The following is a 22,806-nucleotide window of genomic DNA, read 5'->3' on the forward strand; positions in this document are numbered from 1 at the left end:
CACATGCACACATGAATATGTCAGCTTTAATTTATTCTCTGAATTTTAATTTGCCAATTCCCGCTTTGCTTTTATACACTGCAGTCAATCCACAATGTGCTAATTAAGGCAGATGCATTGTTGCGAACAATTAAAAAGTCACACGTTAGCATTACATGACTCTTTGGTCTGTATAGTGTGTAACAGAAAGTACCCCTTGAGTGAATAAATACAAAAATGCAAAATTAAAAAATATACCTATAAAACCACACTCCGTCCCACCTCACACTTACTTGAGAACACAAAAAAACCATACAAAACAAGCTCCAAAATAGTTCAGGACCATCTACTGTACAACTCTGTTTCAATGTCTCTACTTGCATTTAAGACTGAAAATCAGCCCCTGAAGCGGAAAGTTTGGCGGGAAAAAATGTACAAATGAATATCTTGTCTTGATATTTACATTCCACCAGGATGTGATTCAGGGTTAAGAATAATGTTTGTTGTCATGCCAGGTTGTCACCCAGGATTTCTTTTCTAGGTTTTGCCAATCCGCATTCACGTCTCTGTCCTCTCGTTTGATCCGAACTGCGTTGTAACTGGGAACCTTGTCTTCGTATTTGGCCCGTTTGAAGAAGCCACACTGCATAAAACAAAATGACACGGTGTCAGTGTGAAGAAGGAAAGGATGAATGTGTTAAGTGGCTGTAAGTGCAACAGTGACCAAAGAAAAGCAAATGAGAGAGATGCAGAAGGCTCAAGCTAAACAGCTTATTGAATGTTTAAATATGTCATTGCTTGTTAAGCGGCACCTCCCCAAGGCCATGCATGCACAGTCGTACCTTGACTTCTGACTAGATATCTCAAATCGATTTTCCCCACTAAAATCAATGGGAATACCATTTCAGCCGCACAAAAAAACATTTTTTGTAACGTGATTTCAATAACAAAAACAGCACTGTACAGTACTGTGCTGTGTAAAAACATCGCAATAATGTAATAAAATGGAACGCGGAGAAATGAAATTACTTTTTATTTTTTCACTTTCATCATACTTAATCTTAAAAAAATTTTGCCATACTTTCCTCACTTTCAGCAACTTCAGATTTTCATGGACAAAAGGTCTGCAGTTTAGAAATTATGTTATTGCCTTTGGATGGTCTTACAAATAAACATAATAAAAAGCTCAGGTGGAGAAACTTTGGAATTTTAAAGTAGACAGATGGGCCTGGTCAGATAAGAAGAAAAATACAAAATTTAAAAAACAGTAAAGTTGTGCAAAGCCGTTTTTTTAAATTAAATTAATTTTGAAAATGCATTATTTATGATTCATTTAATTCTAGTCAATTAACAAACACTTTCATTTTTTAAAAAGATAAATGTTAAATTTAGGTGTAATTTTACTAATGTTTTTATTTTATTTTTATATTTACAAAAAAAACCTCATATTTAGAGATGCATGAAAATCAATTTTGAAAAAAAAAAACGGATATAAAAGTTTATTTTGACAATAGAATTCTGTTTAATTGGATTATTCAGTATTGAATTCTAATTAACCAATTATTTGGTGAAATACATTTAAAACATTGACTTATGTAAAATAAAATCATTTTGCAACGCAAAACAAAACAAAACAAAAAATCAAATGCCCGGAAAGTTGAGGCACTGTTAAGTCAAGGTACCACTGTATGTTAATTCCAATGACAATCACATGAGACAAAAAAATAAATAAATCATTCAACTCCTGCAATAATAGCATTCATGTAATTGAGTGAGGAAAGCCCAAATCCAAGTAACAGAAAGCAACAGAGAAATATGCACATTTCATTCAGTAATGGTAGTCTAATTAAAATTAGCCTCACTTTTTGCTTTCTTTCAGGTTTTTTTTTGTTTTTGTTTTTTTTACGCAAGCCTCTGTTTTTCTGACGGGTCCTCTTTGTTCTTTTTCCCAAAGACTCGACAGAGTCCACACTGAGGAGAGGCAAGTTGTTAGATAATTTTCATCATCACCTTATGTTGAACTATACATGGATGTGTGAGGGTACGGGTGTGCGTGTTCCCTACCTTCCACAGAAGGAAAGCTAACAGTGCCAGTAAGAGTAGGGCCAGCAGAACAGACAAGACAATGATCCACCATGGGTTTCCTCCAGTTAGGGCCTCACGCCTCTCAGGGAAGGCAGTCAGTCTCATCTGGAAGGGGAAAAAAATAATAATTACCGGTAAGCTTATTAACTTGACTGAGTCACATTTAGGATGCGTGTGTGTGTGTGTCTTTGTGTACCTGGGTCTCAGTATTCTCCAGTACCATGTTTTTTCTTGTACTTTCAACATGCAGAACCGCCTTGACAATCACCTCCACATGATGCAGCTTTTTGTAATCCTGTTTAGGAAAGCAACAGTGATGACAAAATAATGTAAATATCATCGCTTTCCTATGAAAAACACTCATGTCGATTTCTTTTTTGTTTTTATGTGAATGGGGTTTCCACGTTACAGATATCCCATTAATGTAGAAATTAAAAATTCCACAATTGGACATGTGTTTTGAAAAGGACAGAGACGATATGTATAAAGTAATATGTTTTGAGTGAATGCAGCCTGTCATCAAGGAATTGTTCCTGACAGAAATGTCATTTAGGTGATGATCGAATTATCAATGTTATGCATGTTAAAATACATACTATAAACTATTGGGCTATATTATTTATACCACTCGATTTACACTCATTGTACAAATATTACCGTAGTGTAAACTGTACATAAAAACAGAATACAGAATAGCATTGAAATGTGGCTTTGCTGGAATACATTTTCAAATGTATTGTTCATCAAACAAAATATATATTATAAAATTGCTTCCAACTTGATGGATAGATCGGATGTAATAAGTAGATAGCCATTAACCATTAAGTTTTTAAAAAAAAAAGTATTTTAGGTTTAACCTGAATGTGGAAAGATGGGTACTTGATCCCTCCTCAAGTGAAATTGTCCACAAAAAAAAAATCTATATGCACCACCGTTCTAAGGTTTTTAGGTCACTTTGTAATGTGCTGATTTTTGAAAGATTTTTTTCCCCGCACATTAACAATGTCTGTGGCGCTTTTCTGATTAATTTAATGTTACCTTCATTTAAAAAAAAAAAAATTAAAAATAAAAACAATAATAATCATCATTATCATCATCATACAGTTTATTTATCCAGCTCTTTTCTAGATACTCAAAGTCGCTATGAGTGAATTTGTCAGTGTTGTGTTTGAGTGCTGTTACCGCCAACAATGTGCTGTTCCAGAGGCGGGAGTGAAGGGTGATGACTGCGTTACTGTCCAAGCCTCGCAGAGGACACTTGATCCTCACACACTTGGCCCCGTTGTCACATGACTGAAACCAGAGAGCCAACAAACTAAATTCAGTTAAATGCAATATAGTACTGGCAAAAGATTTATCGTTAGCAACCGTTAGATTTGTTGTTTCTAGTACTCGTTATTAGAAATTAACATTATACCAAAATTCTGCTATAACGGTCCTGCTATACTGTAGTCAACTGTTTTGCTGTGTCCAAATGACTGCTGTGAAAAGGAGGATTAAAACAAAGCTAGTGGTAACGTTTATTTTGGTTTTTACCAGAATTTTAGAATTCTTCTTGTCCACCAAACGTGAAATAATTCCTTGGTCACCTTCCTTGGTCTTTTCTGAGGCCCTTTTCATCCTAGAGACTTCCTTTAAAAAACATACAAAAAGACAAGCATGATAACATCATTGTTTCTCAAACTTCATTGAGCTTAGGTTCATATTTTATATCGGAAAAATCTCACCGAAAAACACCAAATAAAAATGCATTTAATTCTTCTGCCTGTCACTGCATGTACATTACTGGCGTAGATTGATAAACAAAGATACATTATTTGTAGGAAACAAGTTATCTGACCAATTAAGTAAAATTGGATAATTTCCCGCAGCACATTACTGTGTATGGGAATTCCATGTAAGCTATTTAGTAAGTTGAATACAACACAAACAACACTTATATAGTATCCACAAAAATGTAGTAATTTATATTCCAGACTGTTTTTATATTGCACGGCATCAAAATACATACTATTTGTATTGCAGTGACAATGTAATTTCAAAGCAAAACCGATACTTGAATGATATTCATATAGTGTTTAGAACAGTAATACGGTAAAGTAATACAGATTCCTACCACAAAGAGAGAAAAAAAAAAAACGGGAACCCCCATAAAATATTCACAATTGCCTATATTAATAGTTGTAATTGTAAATATACCACAAACTATAATCCCAAACACTTGAATATCAGATTCAATTCATTTCAGGAACATTTAGGAAGACTCCCCATAACTTTCACTAACCCAAGCTAAACTCCTCCCCAACATACCAAGCTTGTCTCTGAGTTGTGATGTATCACTTCAACATAGATCCTAGAAACCAATTCCGATTTAGAAAGGGCTACGGCACCATCAAGTGGCATCTTGGAGCATTGTAGAATGAGAACAAAAACTTTAAATAGAGGGAGGTTGCAAAAAGAACTCAAATAGGAAGAGGATTACTGTGCGGGAAATAATTCAATGTGTTCACCGTACAGAAAGTTCTACAATATCTATTACCGGAAAATCTGGCTAGCACTGCTGAATTTAGTACATGTTTTTTATTTTTTATAGTGCCATCTCAAGTCACATCACATTTTCTCCTCACTGACCTTTTTGAGAGGATTGATCTCCGACTTAGGAGTGCACTCGATGTGGTTCACGCCTGTGGCGGTGACCTTCATCAAGTAGAGCAGCCACTTGTTCTGGTCCGTGGTCTTGGGCCAGTCAATGTGCAAGGTGGCAGTGCCCAAATCCGTCAAGCGCCTTCCAGTGTTGACGATCTGAAATACACGATAATATACGAACCATAGCCGAGGAAGACGAGCAGAAGTCTTCAAGGATGGCAAAATTCCTTCTGTACTCACTCTGATCTGATGCTTGAGGGGACTTCCGATGTCACTTTCCACCTTCATGGCATTCTGATCCTTGATCTTTCCTGAGAATTGCAGCTGTGAGGGTTGAGCTTGCCTGGGAAAAGAGAAATACACACACAGAGTTTGCCTTCGATTCTGTGCAGGTGTATGTTTTTTTATGGGGAAAAAATATATACTGTATGTATACATAGATGTGAGCATGCACTACAATTTGTTACCCTGATATAGTCAGCTGCAACGTGTAGGCCACATTCGCCTTGGCTTTAACAGCGGCAAGTGTCGCCTGCTCGCTGGTTCTGCATAGGATCAAAAACAGCACTCTCCATTATGATAGAGTATAACAGCACGAAATATCAGGTACACTTGCACAATCAGATGCAGACTGTCATGGGTTTACGATTGCGTGGAAACCACTAACCTACACCTGCACATTAGTAAAGTCATAACTGTAGTCAATATTTGTATGATAAGCAACATCTAGGCCATCGATGTAAAATACAAATCGCTGTGCGCTATGCAATAGGTATGCAAACGACAAGCTCGAGAATAAACATATTGTAAAATTGAAAACAAATGACACAAAATGACTATTTTGCATTTTGTAAAGGCAGAATTTCAAATGACTCAAGCACAATGTATCCCACTGGACATCCTCTACAGTGGAAATAAAAAGTCTACACACCCCTGTTGAAATGCCAGGTTTTGTGATGAATTAATTTAAAAAAAAATCCACCAGTTGTGTGACCTATGACCTGTTAAATTTAATTACTATTGTACAAATATTTTCAAGAGGGGAAGTAAAATTGAATGAGAGAAGCAATGTGGTTGCACAAGTGTGCACACTGCTCACCCTCTTATAACTGGGATATGTGTGGCTGTGTTCAGAATTATCCAATCACATTCAAACTCATGTTAAACAAGAGTCAACACACACCCGCCAGTTTTTAAAGTGCCTCTCTGATTAACCCCCAATAAAGTCCAGATGTTCTAGTACGATCTTCCTGACATTTAGTTGCTAGCAGAAGTCTGAAGAAGCTAAAATTGACGACTATTTGGAACGGTTCATAATTCCCTCCACCTTGTCGAAGGCCCCAGTTCCAAGTGAGGAAAAACAGCTCCTGTTCATAATGTTCAGCTCCTGTTCATAATGTTGTCATCGCCATGCTTGACTGTAGGTTTGGTGCTCTTTTGGTGATGAGCAGAGTAGTGTTTGTGGCAAACATATCTTTTGGTATTATGGCCAAATGCTCACTCTTAGTTTCATGAGATATTAACAAAATCTCATAAATATGTTGGAGAATGTGTTTTGGTCAAATGAAACCAAGGCTGAATATAAAATGACGAAAAATAATATTATTAACATAAACTGTTCTACAAAGAAATTATCCTTATTTTTTAATTGTTGGTTTATTGATTACAATATAATATATATTAACGATGTAATTCTAAAAATTTGGACTGAATTATTAATTTATAACTAAAATGAATTATTTTACATGTTTTTCCTGACCCGTCTGTCTGGTTTTAAAAATGAAAAGTGGCCCTTGGGCACAAAAGGTTTGCCCACCCTTGCCTTATATTTGTATTTATATCAGACATTCCTAAAGTGTACACAATTGGAGTGTTCCATCAAGGCGAGCTAGTTTCATCAAACATTTGAGGAAAATATAGAAATCAAAATTGAAGCAGATACAATTTTGTCCCAATGCTGAAATGAACATGCTGGTAAATCAACTATAAATATTAAAGTGTACCAAATGTGGTAAGGTCAACTTACGTTGCAGGTTGAAGATCAATCTCTAATTCTGTGGTGTTTAGCGAGATGGCTGCTGTTCCCAGAATAAGGTAGAAGGTTGTCTACAAACGCCCACACACACACACACACACACACACACACACGCACACAAAGCCACATAGGCTACAGTTGTTTGACGAAAGAATGCTGAAAGTTGCTTCACACAATCCATTCTAGCACTTTATTGCAAGATTTAGCAACTTTTCAGACTACCATAGCAACTAGCCACAATCAACAACTTGAACATCTCTACACAAAGCAAGATACTGACTGGAGAAATTAACACTGGCTTTAAATAAAGGACATCTTTAACCTAAATGATTCAATTAAAATTGCATTGTATAACAATTACATTTAAATAAATTTTTTTGAAAGAAATGTTTGACAATAAACCATTTGTTAAGACTAGATGCAAATGCATTGAACTTCAAAGTTAAATCCAACGGAACTATACTTCGGCACTGATTCTTTCATATCCCACTAGAGGAGAGATGAGCCCAGGGAGAGTTGACGGAGAAGTCATGCACTTATCACTCACCTCAGAGTCCCGTTTGAAGGGGTTTCCAAGTTCACAGGTCGCCTGAGAGCCGTTCTTATTGGCCGTGCAACTTACGACCTGGAAAAAGACTCTTTCGATCACATCATGCTATGAGTATGTGAATTTGTGTGTGAGTGGAGGGGGTGAAAAAAAAAGCGTACATTGGGTGGGCCGCGGAAAGCCGAGTATGTGAGGGCACGTGGGAAGGAAGCGACCACTGACGCCTCGTGGGCATCATCGCCATTCTGGTTGGTCACCTTGACCTCCAAGGCGATGTCCTTCTGCTTGCTAAGCGAGATCACCGGCACACCGTTCTCCCTTAACATAAAGACGAAGCCATGTTAAAAATATGGAGAAGCGCAGTAAAAACAAAGATGGGGTTTTTGTTGTTTTTTTCTTCTTACAATGGTACCGGTGTGAAGGTGTCGTCATCAGTACTCCTGTAGCCATAGCGATGCGCCACCTTTAAGTTACTGCGGCAAATATTGTCACTGCCGCAACCCTCTTTAAGAAATTGAACCTACCAAGATATGAACACATATACAGAGCTGTAATGATGTTACATACATGACACACTTTTCAGAATGTCTTTATAGCTGAATACCATCCTAAAATAAACAGAGTCATATCAACTATTTTGTGGCCACAAATTAGTACTGTATGTTGTGTGCTCCTTTTAGGTATAAGGAGGAGAGTTAGTTTACTTAAAGCGGAAATCAACCCTAACATATTTTTTTTCAAGAATATGTTCCCAGCAGGCCCACGAATTGAAACAAGGCGTTTTGATGAAACTGAAAATGACATCATAACTACCCGGGGCTGAGGTAACGACCAATCACGGCTCACCTGTTTTCTGAAGCTGAGCCATGATTGGTCGATATCGGACCCCAGAGTAAATGTGTTGTCATTTTCAGTCAGCAACAAGTGGCAAAATGGCCGCCCCCTGAGATGGACTAAAATGGGTGGATTTTACTGCTTAACTTATATTCCACAAACGCGAAATTAATCAGAAAGCCATATTTCAACATGTGGGCCTGCACAAGAACATATTCTTGTAAAAGAAAATTTTAAAAATAAAAAATTGGTTGACTTCTCTTTAACTCACACGTGACGTGAGGCGGAGGGGATTGGCAATATAACATTCTGTCAGGACGATTGTTTAAAGAAACAATCCCATTGCTAATATACAGCGGATCCCCACAGATTCACCTATTTGCTTTTCAACAGTTTTTAAAATTATTTTGTAGTTATTATTTGCTATTATTTTTGGGGGCAAAAGCCAATCACTGTTTTTCATGGGAAACAGTAATCCCAATTCCTCAAGAATTTTTGGGGTTACAAATATTTTGTTTTGTTTTTTCAATGCGATCATAATGGGTGTCAATTAGACAGGTTTTTTTTTTCTATTTGCGGGCCGGCCCAGTCGCTATTCCCTGTATATAGTGTGGTAAATAGGGCAAATTAGATTCACATGGCACCTCTTAGAGGCTAAAATTTGCCAGGACAAAAAAAAAAAAATCCAAGATCCACATACATGTAAAGTCAAGAGAAATTCGACGAAAGGAAAATAATAGACTGGTGGGAATAAGTTAATACAACTTCACTGAACAAATGTTAAAATTTACGTGGTAAATGTAGCTCAGTTCTTCTGAGAGTCCACCACTGACTAAAGATCAGTCAAATAAAAAGGACACAAAGAAGCAAAGACACATCTTGTATACCTCTCCACGAGTTATTTCTGTGTCTTTAGCATCGAGGACGGGAGGCACTTCAGAGGAGCTCTGTCTACGTTTGCGTTTGTTGTTCTGGATCTCCACGTCCACGTCGATGGGCACCCCTCGAAGTTTGTCACGAATATTGTCCTGTAGGATTACGTGGGATTATTCTCACACAACATTGTATACACACAAAAAGTGATGGATTGTTTTTCTAGCCCCCTTGCTGGTAGCTGTGGATTTTGAGCAGATTGGGTTACCTTTACCCAAGGCTGGGTTATTTCTTTCTTTCTTTCTTTCTTTCTTTCTTTCTTTCTTTCTTTCTTTCTTTCTTTCTTTCTTTCCTTCCTGTCTTTCTTTCTTTCCTTCCTGTCTTTCTTTCTTTCTTTCTTTCTTTCTTTCCTTCCTGTCTTTCTTTCTTTCTTTCTTTCTTTCTTTCTTTCTTTCTTTCTTTCTTTATTCATTTATTTATTTATTTACTATTTGACCCATCAGATTGAGTTGAAGATTGGATTTAGGCAGCCTGCAGATCTAAATAACTGGTTGCCATTTAACATTCTTGGAAGACATGAGTGGTGGTTAGATGGTTCACTGAGTTACGCCACTGCTTCTGCGCACAGTGATTGGGGTTCAAATTCAAGTCAGAGCAAACAATGAGATCCAGATAGGATCCTAGGTCTCTAGTGTCAAAACTGTGCCAAACATACACTCTAAAAACAGTTGAGTTAAAAAAAAACATAACTTTGGGTCAAAAATGGACCGAGCCACTAATTGGGTCAATTTGGCCAACCCTGCGTTGTTATGTACAAAACAGCCCACTTTTTTGGGTTGGTTTTGCAGAAAACCCAGAAAGTTGGGTCAAATTGACTCAAATCATGGATGGGTCAATTTTTGGCCCAAAATTGTGTTGTTTTTAAACCAACTGTTTTTAGAGTGTTATTGTGACTAATTGTGGTGACCCCTGACTTTTAAAAATGGTTTATTCTTTGATAATAAAAATAGTCATATTTTTAACCACAGCTATACTGACAACCTAGTTCCCCAGTTCTTGGTAGCTTTAACTCATCATCTTAGGTAGTTTTTGCATCTTGTATCAAAATCTTGACTCAATGTGCTGGGTCAAATCCTCCACCCAATGTGCTAGGTTTCAGTAACCCAGCATTGGCTCAGTCCCTTTTGGACCCAGCGCTGGGTTACCTATTTTATCCAATTTAGGTTACTTTAGGTTTAGGTAATTAGGTTACCTGTATGGCCAGCTGGCGTGTGATGCAGTGCTTCCTTCCTTTGCTGTCCAAGACGATGGTCCCTTTGGATTCATATTCGCTGTCAGAGGCCGACTGCTGAGTGAAGGAGGCCCTGGGGATTAGATTCTTCTTTCTTTGGTCAGAGTCGACCGACAGGGTGTATGCAACAGCTAGAAGGGGATGTAAAAGTCAGGTTTGGTGGACAAAAAGAGGAAAAGTGTTTCTTAAAGGGAAAGCTGATTGATCTTACTCAGTCGAGGGGAGTAGCTTTTAGGGTTGGCAGTGTAGGTGAAGCAAGCTTGAATGTTCATGCTGAGGGAGGAACACAATCAGAAATGATCCAACAAGCACCTCAACTTATGATTTCATTGACATTACTACAGTAAGTCAGAAAGACACATTACGTGAAAATTAGTGACTAGTAAACTTTGTGGAGGAGTTTTGGCCAAGGTGGGGGACTGAAGTTAGCCGAAGTTTTTAGTGGGTTTTTCGTGTCTTAAAAGGGAAGTCAACGCAAACATAATTTTTTCAAGAATATGTTCTATCCGAGCTCACTAGTTGAAACAGGGCATTCTGATAAATATTGCGTTTGTGGAATATAAGTTAAGTAGCAAAATGCACTTGTTTTTAGCCATCTCTGGTCGTTGTGAGCAGTTGTGATGTCATTTTCAGTCGACAGAAGACAAAATGGCCGCCCCCAGAGATGGCTAAAAACAGGTGCATTTTGCTGCTTATTTTACAATCCACAAATGCAAAATCAATCAGAATGCTGTGTTTCAACTAGTGGGCTTGGATAGAACATATTCTTGAAAAAAATATGTTTGGGTTGACTTCCGCTTTAAGGAATTTTTTAACACAATTCCCTTGCGACAAGAAAAGTACAGGCGAACGCCTGACAAACGTCTGGCGACCGTTTGGTGAACGTGTGCGACCTTGAACGAACCCTGACGAGAACGCAACATTTGCCACCTTCGTAAACCCTCGCAAATGTTCGCCACTCAGTGGGTTAGGCGCTTTAGTCTGCGCATCATTTGATTTCTTTTTTTTTTTCATTACTGATGCTACCATGTCTTACCAATTTAATCAGTGATGATGTAATAACTTTTTTTTTAGGGTATTAAACTAGCGATTTAACATGATTTTTGTGATATTCTGATGATGTCGGTGGACAACGGTTTATGATAGCAATGTAAGGTGTAATACCAACTTGAATGATGCAGTGTTTGGTAACTCAAGCAAGATGGGTTTTTTTTTCTGAAAAGTAGTCATTTTGGAGATACGAGGATTCTGCTCAACAGCAACGATATGCACGGGGTTCATTATCTCTGAAGTTTTTGAAATTGGTTTTGAACCAAACTACAGCTCTTTTGTTACAGTTGAAGATTATGCTCTTGTTATTGATGCTTGCCCACGTACCAGAACTTATTCCCACAATTCTTCTTAGTCAGATCGATCTCCTTTGGTATGAAATTGACTTCCTTCTTGATGGCGATGACTGGACGGGCTCTGAAAAGACAGGATGAGCTTCTCTATAGGCAGGAGGTGAGATGCAAAACTGAGCAGAGCACGCACCTGTACACAAAAACAGCGTCGGAGAGGGATCCAACAGCCAGGTCAGGGTAGGAGTTCTTGTCCAGATCCATGTTACCCGCTAAAGAGTAGCCAAACATCGTCACTCCTGCAGGCTTGCCAGACAAAATCTACAGCAAAAGTGTTGCGAGCATTTGTTCAAAAGTGTTATGCAACATTTTCTCAGCATTAGGCTGGGTCACCAGGTTTTCTTTGTGCACCTGTGCTGCTTTGCCGGATAGGAGTCCCGTGTTTGATCCATGGTAGATGTAGACATTTCCTGAATCGTCATCATCGTAAGGGGCTCCCACTGCAAAATCTATTATAGTGAAAAAGAATCAGCATTTTAAGGGAGGGGTTCTCCATTTTGGGGGGCCCAGGGCCCCCTTACAAGGGCTAATTTATCATAAAAAGGTCTCCCTCATAATTCTAACTGCAATTGGGCATATTGTTTTGATTACAGAAAGCCCTGCAGTTTGTGGTTCAATCTTCACAAATTCACTGATTATTACTTTTTTCTGTGGAACCTATCCTCAGTTGAATAGTGGAAAAAATATGTATTCACATATTTCATGTACATTTTCGAGGCGGGGTATGATTGGTTGCATCTGATTTTTTTTTCAGGTTTTATAACCCTGCAACAGAATTTCTCTTTCCCCAAATTAATGGAACAGAAGCCTCACCATGGTAACCATCCTGGTTGATGTCTCCCAGATTTTCCACAGCCAGGCCAAACATGGAGTCCATCGGTCCGTCAATTCTCTTGGGGTTGACCATGTCCCATTTTCCAGCTTTGTTTACGTAGGCGTACACGGCACCTCCAATTTCACCATCCTTCTCAAAGTACTGAGGTGCTCCCACCACGATGTCCTCCCAGCTATCAAAAAACACCATTAGCAACTAGCATACTATACTATCCACCTTCAAAAACTTTTCACACTGCAAAAAAAAGGTTCTGCACTTCCGCTTTCACTCACCCATCTCCATTGAGATCCAGCACGGCCAGGTCATAACCGAAAGATGAGGCCAGCCCCTCCCCTTTCAGCGTGTACTCTTCCAGCAAGATGTTGCTTATATCCGGGCCTTTCTTGAGCAGCACCACCGCGCCACTGTGATAGGCCCTGGGAGCGCCCGCCACAACCGTCAGCTGGCCTTTCTTGGTGAGACTTTTGCTCGAGTCCAGAGAGAAACCTGTAACCAGGAGACAAAGGATTAACAAACATGCAGTGGTGGGAAGAAACTCTGTACATATTTTGTTCTTCATTACTGTACCAGAGTGGATTTCTCAGGTGTACGTTTACATTACTGTACTTAAAGCGGAAGTCAACCCAAACATATTTTTTTCAAGAATATGTTCCCAGCAGGCCCACTAGTTGAAACACGACGTTTTGATTAATTTGGCGTTTGTGGAATATAAGTTAAGCAGCAAAATGCACTCGTTTTTAGCCATCTCTGGGGACGGCTCAGATTCAGAAAACAGGTCAGCCATGATTGGTCGTTGTGAGCAGTTGTGATGTCATTTTCAGTCGACAGAAGACAAAATGGCCGCCCCCGGAGATGGCTAAAAATGAGTGCATTTTGCTGCTTAACTTATATTCCACAAATGCAAAATTAATCAGAATGCAATGTTTCAACTAGTGGGCCAGCTGGGAACATATTCTTGAATATGGGTTGACTTCCGCTTTAAGTAGATTTGTCAGGCATATGTACTTTACTTGAGTAATTATTTTTTGAATGACTTTTTACTTTTATTTAACTGCACTTAAGTCGATTTTTCAGGTATCTGTACTTTATTTGAAGATTTGTTTTTATGGTGACTTTATTTTTTTACCTTACTGTACTTAAGTAAATATTTCCAGTACCTGTACTGTACTTGAGTATTTATTTTTCGGATGACTTTTTACTTTGACTTTATTACACTTGAGAAGATTTTTCAAGTATCAGTACTTTAATAGAGTATTCATTTTACTGATTACTTTTACTTTACATTACTTAAGTATATTCTGCAGGTATCTGTTCTTTATTGCGTATTCATTTTTTGATGACATTTTATTTTTACTTTACTGTACTTAAGTGGGTTTTAAGGTGAGATGTAATTTACTTGAATAGTTTTTTTTTTGGATGATTTTTTTACTTTTACTGTACTTACGTAGATTTTTATGGTATCTGTACTTTGAGTATTTATTTTCCTGATAGTCCTTTTACTGTTAGTTTACCTTAATTAGTAAGATTTTTCAGCTATCTGTAATTTACTTTAGAGTTTACTTTTATAATGACTTTTTATTTTTACGCCCTACATTTCTAGGCAGATATGTACTTTCTACTCCTTGCTTCTTCACAGTACAAGCACTGAAGTTACTATAAGAAGAAAAGTATTTTGTATGGAGTTATTTTTTCCATTGTGCCAAGTAATCAAAAATGCTATTGCACTGTATATAATTGACAGTAAAAGTTAATTTGCCTTCTTTGTTAAGTAAATCTTTATTTACTTTTACTTAAGTACAGCATATAAGTACTTTTGCCACCTCTATAAATTTGTGACAACGTGTGGGTTTTGCACACAGAGCGGCCGTGACGAGAGAGTGCTTCACCGAGGTAGCTGCTGGCAGGGGCAGGGACAAGATTGGGGTTCTTCTCCTTTTCATCCCCTGCCTCAAAAGGCCCATCGTCAAAAATGTCCAGGTCCAGGAGCGTATCATTCTTTTGCTCCACGCGGACCACACCTAGACGAAAAGATGAGGAGGGAGCAGCGCTACAGTTAAAAGAAATTCCGAAACTGATCAAACTAATGTTTCTTACACACCGAAAGAGTATCACTCAGAAATTTCAACCATGGAATGTCGCTCACCTTTCCAGTTGTAAGCTCCAGGAGCCCCAAAGATGAGGTAATGGTAATCCTTATCAAAGGTGGCTGAGAGGCCCTGCTGGCAGGAGCCGAACATCTCGTGGCCTCTCGGCCTGCTGTCACAGAAATGCCAGTGTCCTCCAGTATCCCTAGCTAACGGGTCGATTTGCAAATTCTGATTCAACACGTAGCAGCGGCCAATGATGTCCCGGGATTCGATGTCGGTCCCCACATTGCTCCTGCGCTGGTATCGATGGGCACAGGTCTATATGCCGGGGGGGGAGAAACACAATTTATGTACAGTATTGTGACTCCTTATTTGCGCCCCTGCTATATTAGCTTTTTTATGGGTTTTTACAGTTATTGTAATGCCCTCACATGTGGGAAAGGAGAGCACAGGTTCTGATGCACTTTTCATTCATCTATTGAACATCGGGAGAACAGTAATACACATTCACACATGAGTTGCTGTCAGCCACAGCATACGAGTCACATGCCACCCTAGCAGGTCCCGCCTCTTAAAGACACATGCATGTATCTAACACAGACATTACCATACAGTGCCATAGTTTCCCCACTTTAATATTGAAGATCATCAAACAACCACACAAAGATAACCCAAGACATAAAATGTTATGTTTTTAAATTGTATTAATTAAGGGGGGGCGGGGAGTATTCTGTGTGAAAAAGTACTTATTAGTATAGTAATTTGTGTCATGGAAGTATGTTGAAGTGATCCACCATGGGACAATTGTAAACCATGTATTTTCGATTATTGATCTTGACCAGAATACAATAATGTACAGTACAGTCACTCTTTGAACTCCTTACAATTCTAGCAGTGGAATGAACTCATCCCAAGGTTTGGTTGGCTTACCACAATGTTGCCTCCTGGCCCCTGACTGTTGACTGTCACTCCCATCCACTGGTTCTCTTTGCTTTCTCTGGTGGTGTCCTCTGCACAGTTTACAAAGCAATTCATGTGAAATTACTTAAAAAGTCTAGAGGTACAGTCACACTCGGTAATAATCTCACCATCCTCATCAAAAGGAACTCGCACACAGCCTGTAGAGGGTGAGCTCATGTCACAGCTGTAGAGTCCCCCCGTCACTGTTTGACCGCTATATCCTTTGGCTCTTGGGGCCCCAACCAGTAGCCTGGAACAGACACAAGAAAGAATATATTAGGAAAAACACCATCTGTGGCTCCATCAATTGTACACTGTGCAGTTTAAGAAGCTTAAACTGTCATCTTCACTCTATTAGCTATTCCTGTTGTGCGTTGCATTAGCACACATTCCAGTGTTTAACACAGCAACCAATTCAAAGATGCCTTCTATTACTCGCCGCACACAGGGTGCCTTTGTGGGTCGAGGATTCGAAGCAAATGCCACAAGTCGTTTGACTTTGAGCTGGGAGAGTGTCACTAAAAAACAAGGATGTCATCTTTTGAATGGATGCTTTTGTGACGCATCGACAAATATCCGCTGTCACTGGTGGCTGAGATCTCGGCCAGGCAAGATACATTATACTCTTTAACGAAATGCCACTCCCACATTGATGAAAGAGAAGCACTAAACTATCAAACTTGATCAAAGTCATTTAAATGATGAGTTGCAGCAAAGAGGATTGGATTGGATTTATATAACAAACATACTGCATGTAACCTTACTAAGTTCTGGGAAGGATGGCTAATTTTTGGTACAGCAGCACCTTCACATATACACTAACAGTGTGTGTTTTTATTGAGTATAATTCAAAGTAACAAGAATAGACCTTGAGCTTTTTATGCATTTAGTTATATTATTTCTATATGAAAAGAAATCTAGAACACAATTTTGTGACTTTTATGAATGCTTTGAATACTAATCCTCTAAAATCCTCTCTTTGCTCTGGGAAGCCATCAGTTCATTTATCAGTAGCACCTTGGCTTTAATATTAACAAATACACGTGACACAACAGCTTCCTTCTCTCATTTCAATTCAAAGCGAGGAAAGTCCCACTGTCTTTGACCACATAAAATGTTTGCACGCTAGAAAAAATGTCAGCTTGCGGCAAAAATGACAACTAATGCAAGACGTTCTACAAGCTGTTGTGTCTGTGGGAATATGTGTCCATAAATGGACAAAAAAAAAAAAAAAAAAGAAAAGAAAAAAAACACCTGGGACATCAAATGTCATTGATGTTGAAGTCAGTAGAGGACCGGGCTCTCAAACTCAGACCTGATTCAATTCTGGAGGAACAGAAATCAGCCTTCCATACACTGTTCCCATCAAAGATAAAAGCATAGAATCCAAATTGTCTTGAAATAAGACTCATAGTGAACTAAAGTCATTTTTTTTCCATACACACTGCTAATGTGTATGTTGTGTGATGTGTTTTTTTTTAAGTTGACAAAATTGAATAGAGTATTTTTTTAATTAAGTTTTTGCCACATATGTTCTTTCAATTCAGTGGACATTGTGCTGTTCCTTTTGCTGTGCACATTGGCCACCAGAGGGACGTATAATACAGAAAAGTCTCAGGAAGCTGGAGTAATATGCTATTCTTTACAGAGGATTAAAAGATATGCATGTGTGTAATGTTATTTTATCAGTCTACATGTGTTAAGTTTTTGGGGAGAAAAAAAATCATTTTCTGTCAAACCACTACTTGTAATAAAGTGAGTTGAGTTCACGTCTTGCGTGGGTTTTCTGATCCTCCCACATTCCAAAAACATGCATGTTAATTCCGATGAAGACTCTAAACTCTCTATGGATAGCGAATATGAGTGTGAATGGTAATTTGGCAATATGTGTTTTGCAATTAACTGGTGACCAGTCCAGGGTGTACCCTGCCACCCAGTCCACAAAGTCAGCTGGGAAATGCTCCAGCTCACCCGTGGTCCAAATGAGGATAAGTGGGATAAAAATTGAATGGATGGAGCATAGTGCTGACATGATGTGCTCATGGGTGACCTGCCGCTTCACTGACAGCGACCCAGCTGTTAATCTTATCATTGAGCAGCAGAGGAGGAAGCCGAATTACGTTGTCTTAGTCTACACACAGGAAGAACAAAGAAAAACAGAGACAGTGTGTGCGTGCGCGCTGATGTGTTATACTTTACACACAAACACACCCGCACACGCCCACACACACATACACATACCATAGTGCAGAATCACTGGGACACCAGGGACAGAGCAACAGAGTGACCATAACAGAGGCATCCCACTGAGAGAGGTGTAATTTATTTTTTTATTTTTTTGTCTTCCTTTTTTTTTTTTTTACACGGCAGTGCTTCCTGGGCCGCAGTCTGTTGCCTGGCAACATCTGGTGGCGCCCTATCACAGAGAGAGGGAGAGAATCCAAGAGAGAGAAAGGAGATAGAGCGGCCAGTACAATCATTTGCTGCCCAACCTCTATTTTTCCACAAAATGTCTGCCAGGAGCCCATCCCAAAGCTGTTCAAAATTTCTTCTATTTGCTGCCCAGATGAATAAATTATTGATGTTCCGCTTCAACAGTTTTTTAAAGATATTTGATGTTGGATAATCTTACACAACCTGAGGCAGGAGAAACTCCAGAGAACAAAAACCTGACACTCCTCCTTGTTATGTAGCAAATACCAAGGCCCCAGAACCTCACTGCATACCACAACAGTAGGCATACTTAAATAATATAATGACAACCAACACACATTGTATAATGATAATAAAATGTGAAATAATAATCCATTTTGATTGCCAGTCAGAGAGGTGCCCAGGACATTGTGCCCAGGATGTGTATGTTTATTATTGGTGTTGTAGTTTGCATTGGTGTGGCAAGGCATTGCACCCTATTGAAGTGTTTCTAATAGAATAGAATAGAATAGAAAAGAATAGGAAAAAATATTTTGGGGAACTTTACAGTATAGGCTTACTAAAAAAAGAATATATCCAAAAACAGATTTTGTATAGCATGTAATGAGAATGAGAAGAATGAGTGTAGGGCATGAATAAATAAATACAGTGTACAGTGGGTATAAAGGTCTACACACCCTTATTCCAATAACATTTTTTTTTTGAAACATAAGACCAAGATAAATCATTTCAAAACCTTTTTCAACCATTAATGTGACCTATACCTTGTACAAATGAATTTTTAAAAAATCAGAAGTGAAGTAAAAATAAACATCTGAGATCGTGTTTGCACGTGGTTGAACTTGAGAAAACATGGGGGTTTCTATGTAATGTCTGCCTGGTTAGGTTATCATGCTGTTTCACGAATGTAAAAAATTTAAAATTAAAAATAAAAAGTTAATTTAGGACCATTTCTTGTTATTTACTTTAATGTATGCTATCTTATAAAGATTAAATTGATTATTATTGATTACTTTTTTTTATATCAATTTTGACGTTCATGGTCTAAATTTAAAAAAATAAATCAGTGGTAACTTACCAGTTACTTAGTAATTGAGTGCTTTTTTCACTCAGTAGTCAGTCTTACTGGTCAAGTAAAAAGGAAAAAAATAACTTTTACTTCAGTCATGTCGATTAATACTGTATAGTGTTTGGCTATTCTGCCCACCTCTATATACTATTGGGAGTAGTGTTGACAGGTTACTTTATGAAGCTACATGAGTCTTGAGAGGGTCAAAATAATAGAACACCACTCAGGGAGGTTCCACACTGCAAACGAACAGCAGCAATAAACATTGCTAAATCAGCACATACCTGGGAGTTAGTAGATGTTTAGATTGCGCAAGTGTACCTAATAAAGTGTCCATATATAGAGTGAACACTCCCACACTCTTTCATATAAAATGTACAAGCATGCCTTGGTCAAACTTTAGTCGAGCTTTCACACCCTCACTTTCACTAACAGACATCTCAGTCTGCACGTGATAGCACACGCAAACACACCCAAACACACACGCTTACACGCACACGACCGTAACAGCTCCTCCTGCCCTCACCTGCAAGTACATGCACAACATATCGCTGTAGGGCATGAAGAACTGAATAAGATATGAGGAAATACTTGCTGCACACGTGGCTGGGAGAAGATTGGGACAAAAAGTGTAAAGGAGTTGGGGGACACATATGGGCACCCCCCCCCCCCCCCCACACACACACACACACACACACAGATTTCACCATATGTTATTGTAAATCTCACATAAAACTCACATATTCGCCTTTGAAAAGAACTCATTCCAACTCTGTTAGTGCTCTGTGAAGATCTTGCAAAACAAACTAGCTTGTATCTTGTGCACACATGCACACACATATCCAAGTTTGGAATCTGATGCTCCACATTCATATGTGGCTCAAGATCTACTGAGCTTGACAGCATTGGTATTCAACTAATAGAAGGAGTCAAATTGGATATTATGCCATTGAGACTTAAAACAGGGTTCTCTAGATCAGTGATTCCCAACTCATGTGCCATGATACATTTGTGCACCATGACTTGGTCCAAAAGTATTTATTTACTACAAATAATGTAGTTTCGTTGTTCATCTATCTGTGCCAGTGACATATAGGGACAGGACAGAACAGTTAAATGCTCTTCCACTAGGTGGCACAGAGGCACACAATTGATCTCTGTATTCACTTTTATGTATGGAAAATATGTCCCTTGGCTCAGGAAAGTTTTAGGAACACTGGTAAAAATCTTTATTAATATTATTAATGTAGTATTTAGAAAGGAGAAGAGTGTCACAAACTGCACTTTACTACATTTCACTTCGAAGAAGAGGGCATATCCTAGTACGGCACAAAAAAAACAACTCCGTCCCAATCGCACCCTTTTTTTCCATGGGTGAATTATGTCAACAAGCACCACATAAGCTCATTATTTTCTTTATTTCGACTGTCTGGTATGCACTAGCCACAACGTCATGACTGTCACATCTAACAGCCTTTTATACTACACCAGACACGGTTCCTTGACCGGCGCAGGGGGACCTATTTTTAATCTGACTGGCTGTGTGTCAGACAAGCAATTTATCCTCAGACTCGTCAATATTTTGAAGCAGATGTAACGTCTCCTCTATTCTATAAGATTTTATTATTTTATTTTTTTATCGATCATGGTGACCAGCAGCGTTCCTCAATGCAAGTAGAACCATCACATTGACTGGGCCGCCGTAGTTGAAGGAATGACTTGACTTGTGTCTATTTTCATACCATAAAATTACGCCATAGTAATGAAATATATCATCGCTGTCCTGTGAAAAACACTTATCTCCAATTATGGAAACTTTTTTTAATTTTCACTTTAATGCGATGTCTGTAACACGGAAACACAATTCAGGTAAAATAAGGAAATGAAAAAAAATGGAGATAAATGTTTTTCACATGACAGCGACGATATACAGAATTGGGAAAAGTCAACAGGCCAGGTGCATCTTGTATCTATATACGCAGAGTAATAACACATCAAAGTTTGAAAACAGTCAAAATGAGTTCTCTTGTACTCCGAGTGTTAAGATTAGAGTTAATGTTCAAAGTTTACACAATGTTACAGTGTTTTAGAATAATTTTAAGGATACTTTTAAGGAATTAAACCTCTGTCTTGCTTTTGGATGAACAGTTCCGCCTATTGCGCCACTGTATTTTGATATTGGTCATCATGATGGGACTTGAAGATCTTAGGTTCTTATGAGGTGGTGAGTGCGTGTAAAACGTTTGAATTTGTTTGTTTTAACCATATCTTGTTTTGTGTTGTTTTTGTGCTCAAGCATTTTCAGATGGGATTCAAAGTACAACATTGCCTTGCGAGAGAGGAATAACACAATGTAGCAGAGAAAAAGCTAAAAAGCAACTTTATACAGTACAGCCACTCGATTCACATTCCATCAGTACAGTGTAAAATTCTTCCATAACATGAATCGTTGTCATTACAGTGCAAATGTTGACAGCAATTTTGCGAGTTTTCAAACATCCACACATTTGGTGTTTTTTTTTATTTATGTTTTTTTGTAATAATTTGATAAATCTAGTTTATGTATGCACATATGATGGAACCACTGTTATAATATGGTTTTAATCTTAAAGGTATGTTTTAACCTCACTTTACATGTATTTATTCTTCTGACTACGTTTTACTATACTATAGTACGGTATCTGGAGTTGTTATTTTTCTTATGACTCTTTGTTTTTACTCCCTCTCTGAAAACAGACATGGAGGAATGTGAACCAAGTTATCATTAACGAAGAAGCAAGACATTCTCCACCTTTTATTCCATTTAGATGTCATGTTACCTATTTAAGGCAAATTCAGAAGGAGTTCTTAGTTATATCAAGGAGCCTTTCTCATACAAGTATCTGTACTTCTACTCAGAGTTTGTGTACTTTTACCGCCCATGGTTAAAACCCTGCTAGTGTAAACTGAAGTCAACCACAAAATGTTGTGTAGCTATCACCTGTGGCGCAACGTGAGCGCGCTGGAAAACGCTCAAATCGAGCTCAAAGGCTCACTAATTATTAAACTTTTAACAGATAAGTTAACTTTTTAAACATTAACAAAGGTTGAAAAGTGCAGACGCAGTAGTATAGAAAAGAAGTTGATACTTATTAGCCCAAAATGATGACACACAATGTGAGAAGAAAAGTGTATATTAAAAGTTGCTCTCACATTCTTTTATCCACTGGTTCAAGCTGCCTGTGCATGGCCATGGAGAAGCCGAAGAGGCTTTTTGGATCTCCGTTTTTGCGCACGACGTCCTCGGTGTCCAGGTTGAAGGCTGAAGACAGTCGTCCGCATCCCAGCAGGAAGGCGAACAGCAGCCTCAGTACACCTGACGTTTGCCCCTCCATGACACCCGTGCGGACTCTCTGGAAAAGTTGCGAAAAAAGGTGAATCCTTGTTGCAGGAGCGCAGTGACACTGAGAGAATGTAACGAAAGGCTCGCGGTTTCCACTTTTCATTTTGGGTTGCCCCTCCCTCGACTACACTGACACTCACAAACGCACGCGCACGCACACACAATAAACCCACGATCATCCCACGCAGCCTGGAATCCCAAATTAGTTTCACGTGCATTTTAATCGGCAATATGAATGCCATCAGTATGTTTGCAACAAGTGGCCTGATAATAAAAATCCCACAGTTCGCATACGTGTGAACCTGAGGTGGTAAAGGTAGACGTACAGAAAAGTTTGTAATAAATAAATA

The 22,806-nt window shown here is 38.5% G+C and overlaps 1 protein-coding gene across 2 annotated transcripts; it reads right to left on the reverse strand.

The window, feature by feature from the left end:
* Positions 1–14: 14 nt before the first annotated feature.
* Positions 15–22,558, reverse strand: LOC147140800 (integrin alpha-6-like). 2 transcript variants are annotated; one of them, XM_086042659.1, is made up of 26 exons: positions 22,267–22,557; positions 15,701–15,822; positions 15,543–15,622; positions 14,669–14,930; positions 14,412–14,543; positions 12,798–13,011; positions 12,504–12,697; positions 12,042–12,139; positions 11,824–11,951; positions 11,668–11,757; positions 10,502–10,563; positions 10,252–10,421; positions 9,014–9,154; positions 7,697–7,812; positions 7,454–7,610; positions 7,293–7,370; positions 6,737–6,816; positions 5,178–5,255; positions 4,951–5,053; positions 4,696–4,866; positions 3,601–3,696; positions 3,247–3,357; positions 2,261–2,359; positions 2,044–2,169; positions 1,842–1,950; positions 477–622 (listed from the first exon to the last, which is right to left on the reverse strand). In XM_086042659.1, the coding sequence occupies exons 1-25, from the start codon at positions 22,446–22,448 to the stop codon at positions 1,882–1,884; spliced, it is 3,159 nt and encodes a 1,052-aa protein (XP_085898785.1). In that variant the 5' UTR covers positions 22,449–22,557; the 3' UTR covers positions 477–622; positions 1,842–1,881. The 2 variants fall into 2 exon arrangements, with proteins under 2 accessions (XP_085898784.1, XP_085898785.1); XM_086042658.1 differs by lacking the exon at positions 1,842–1,950 and having other exon boundaries at positions 15–622; positions 22,267–22,558.
* Between the last annotated feature and the right edge of the window lie 248 nt (positions 22,559–22,806).

The sequence above is a fragment of the Filicampus tigris genome, chromosome 10, assembly GCF_054856515.1.
Source record: "Filicampus tigris isolate MCC_2025a chromosome 10, RoL_Ftig_1.0, whole genome shotgun sequence".
In the NCBI taxonomy this organism is placed as follows: domain Eukaryota; kingdom Metazoa; phylum Chordata; class Actinopteri; order Syngnathiformes; family Syngnathidae; genus Filicampus; species Filicampus tigris.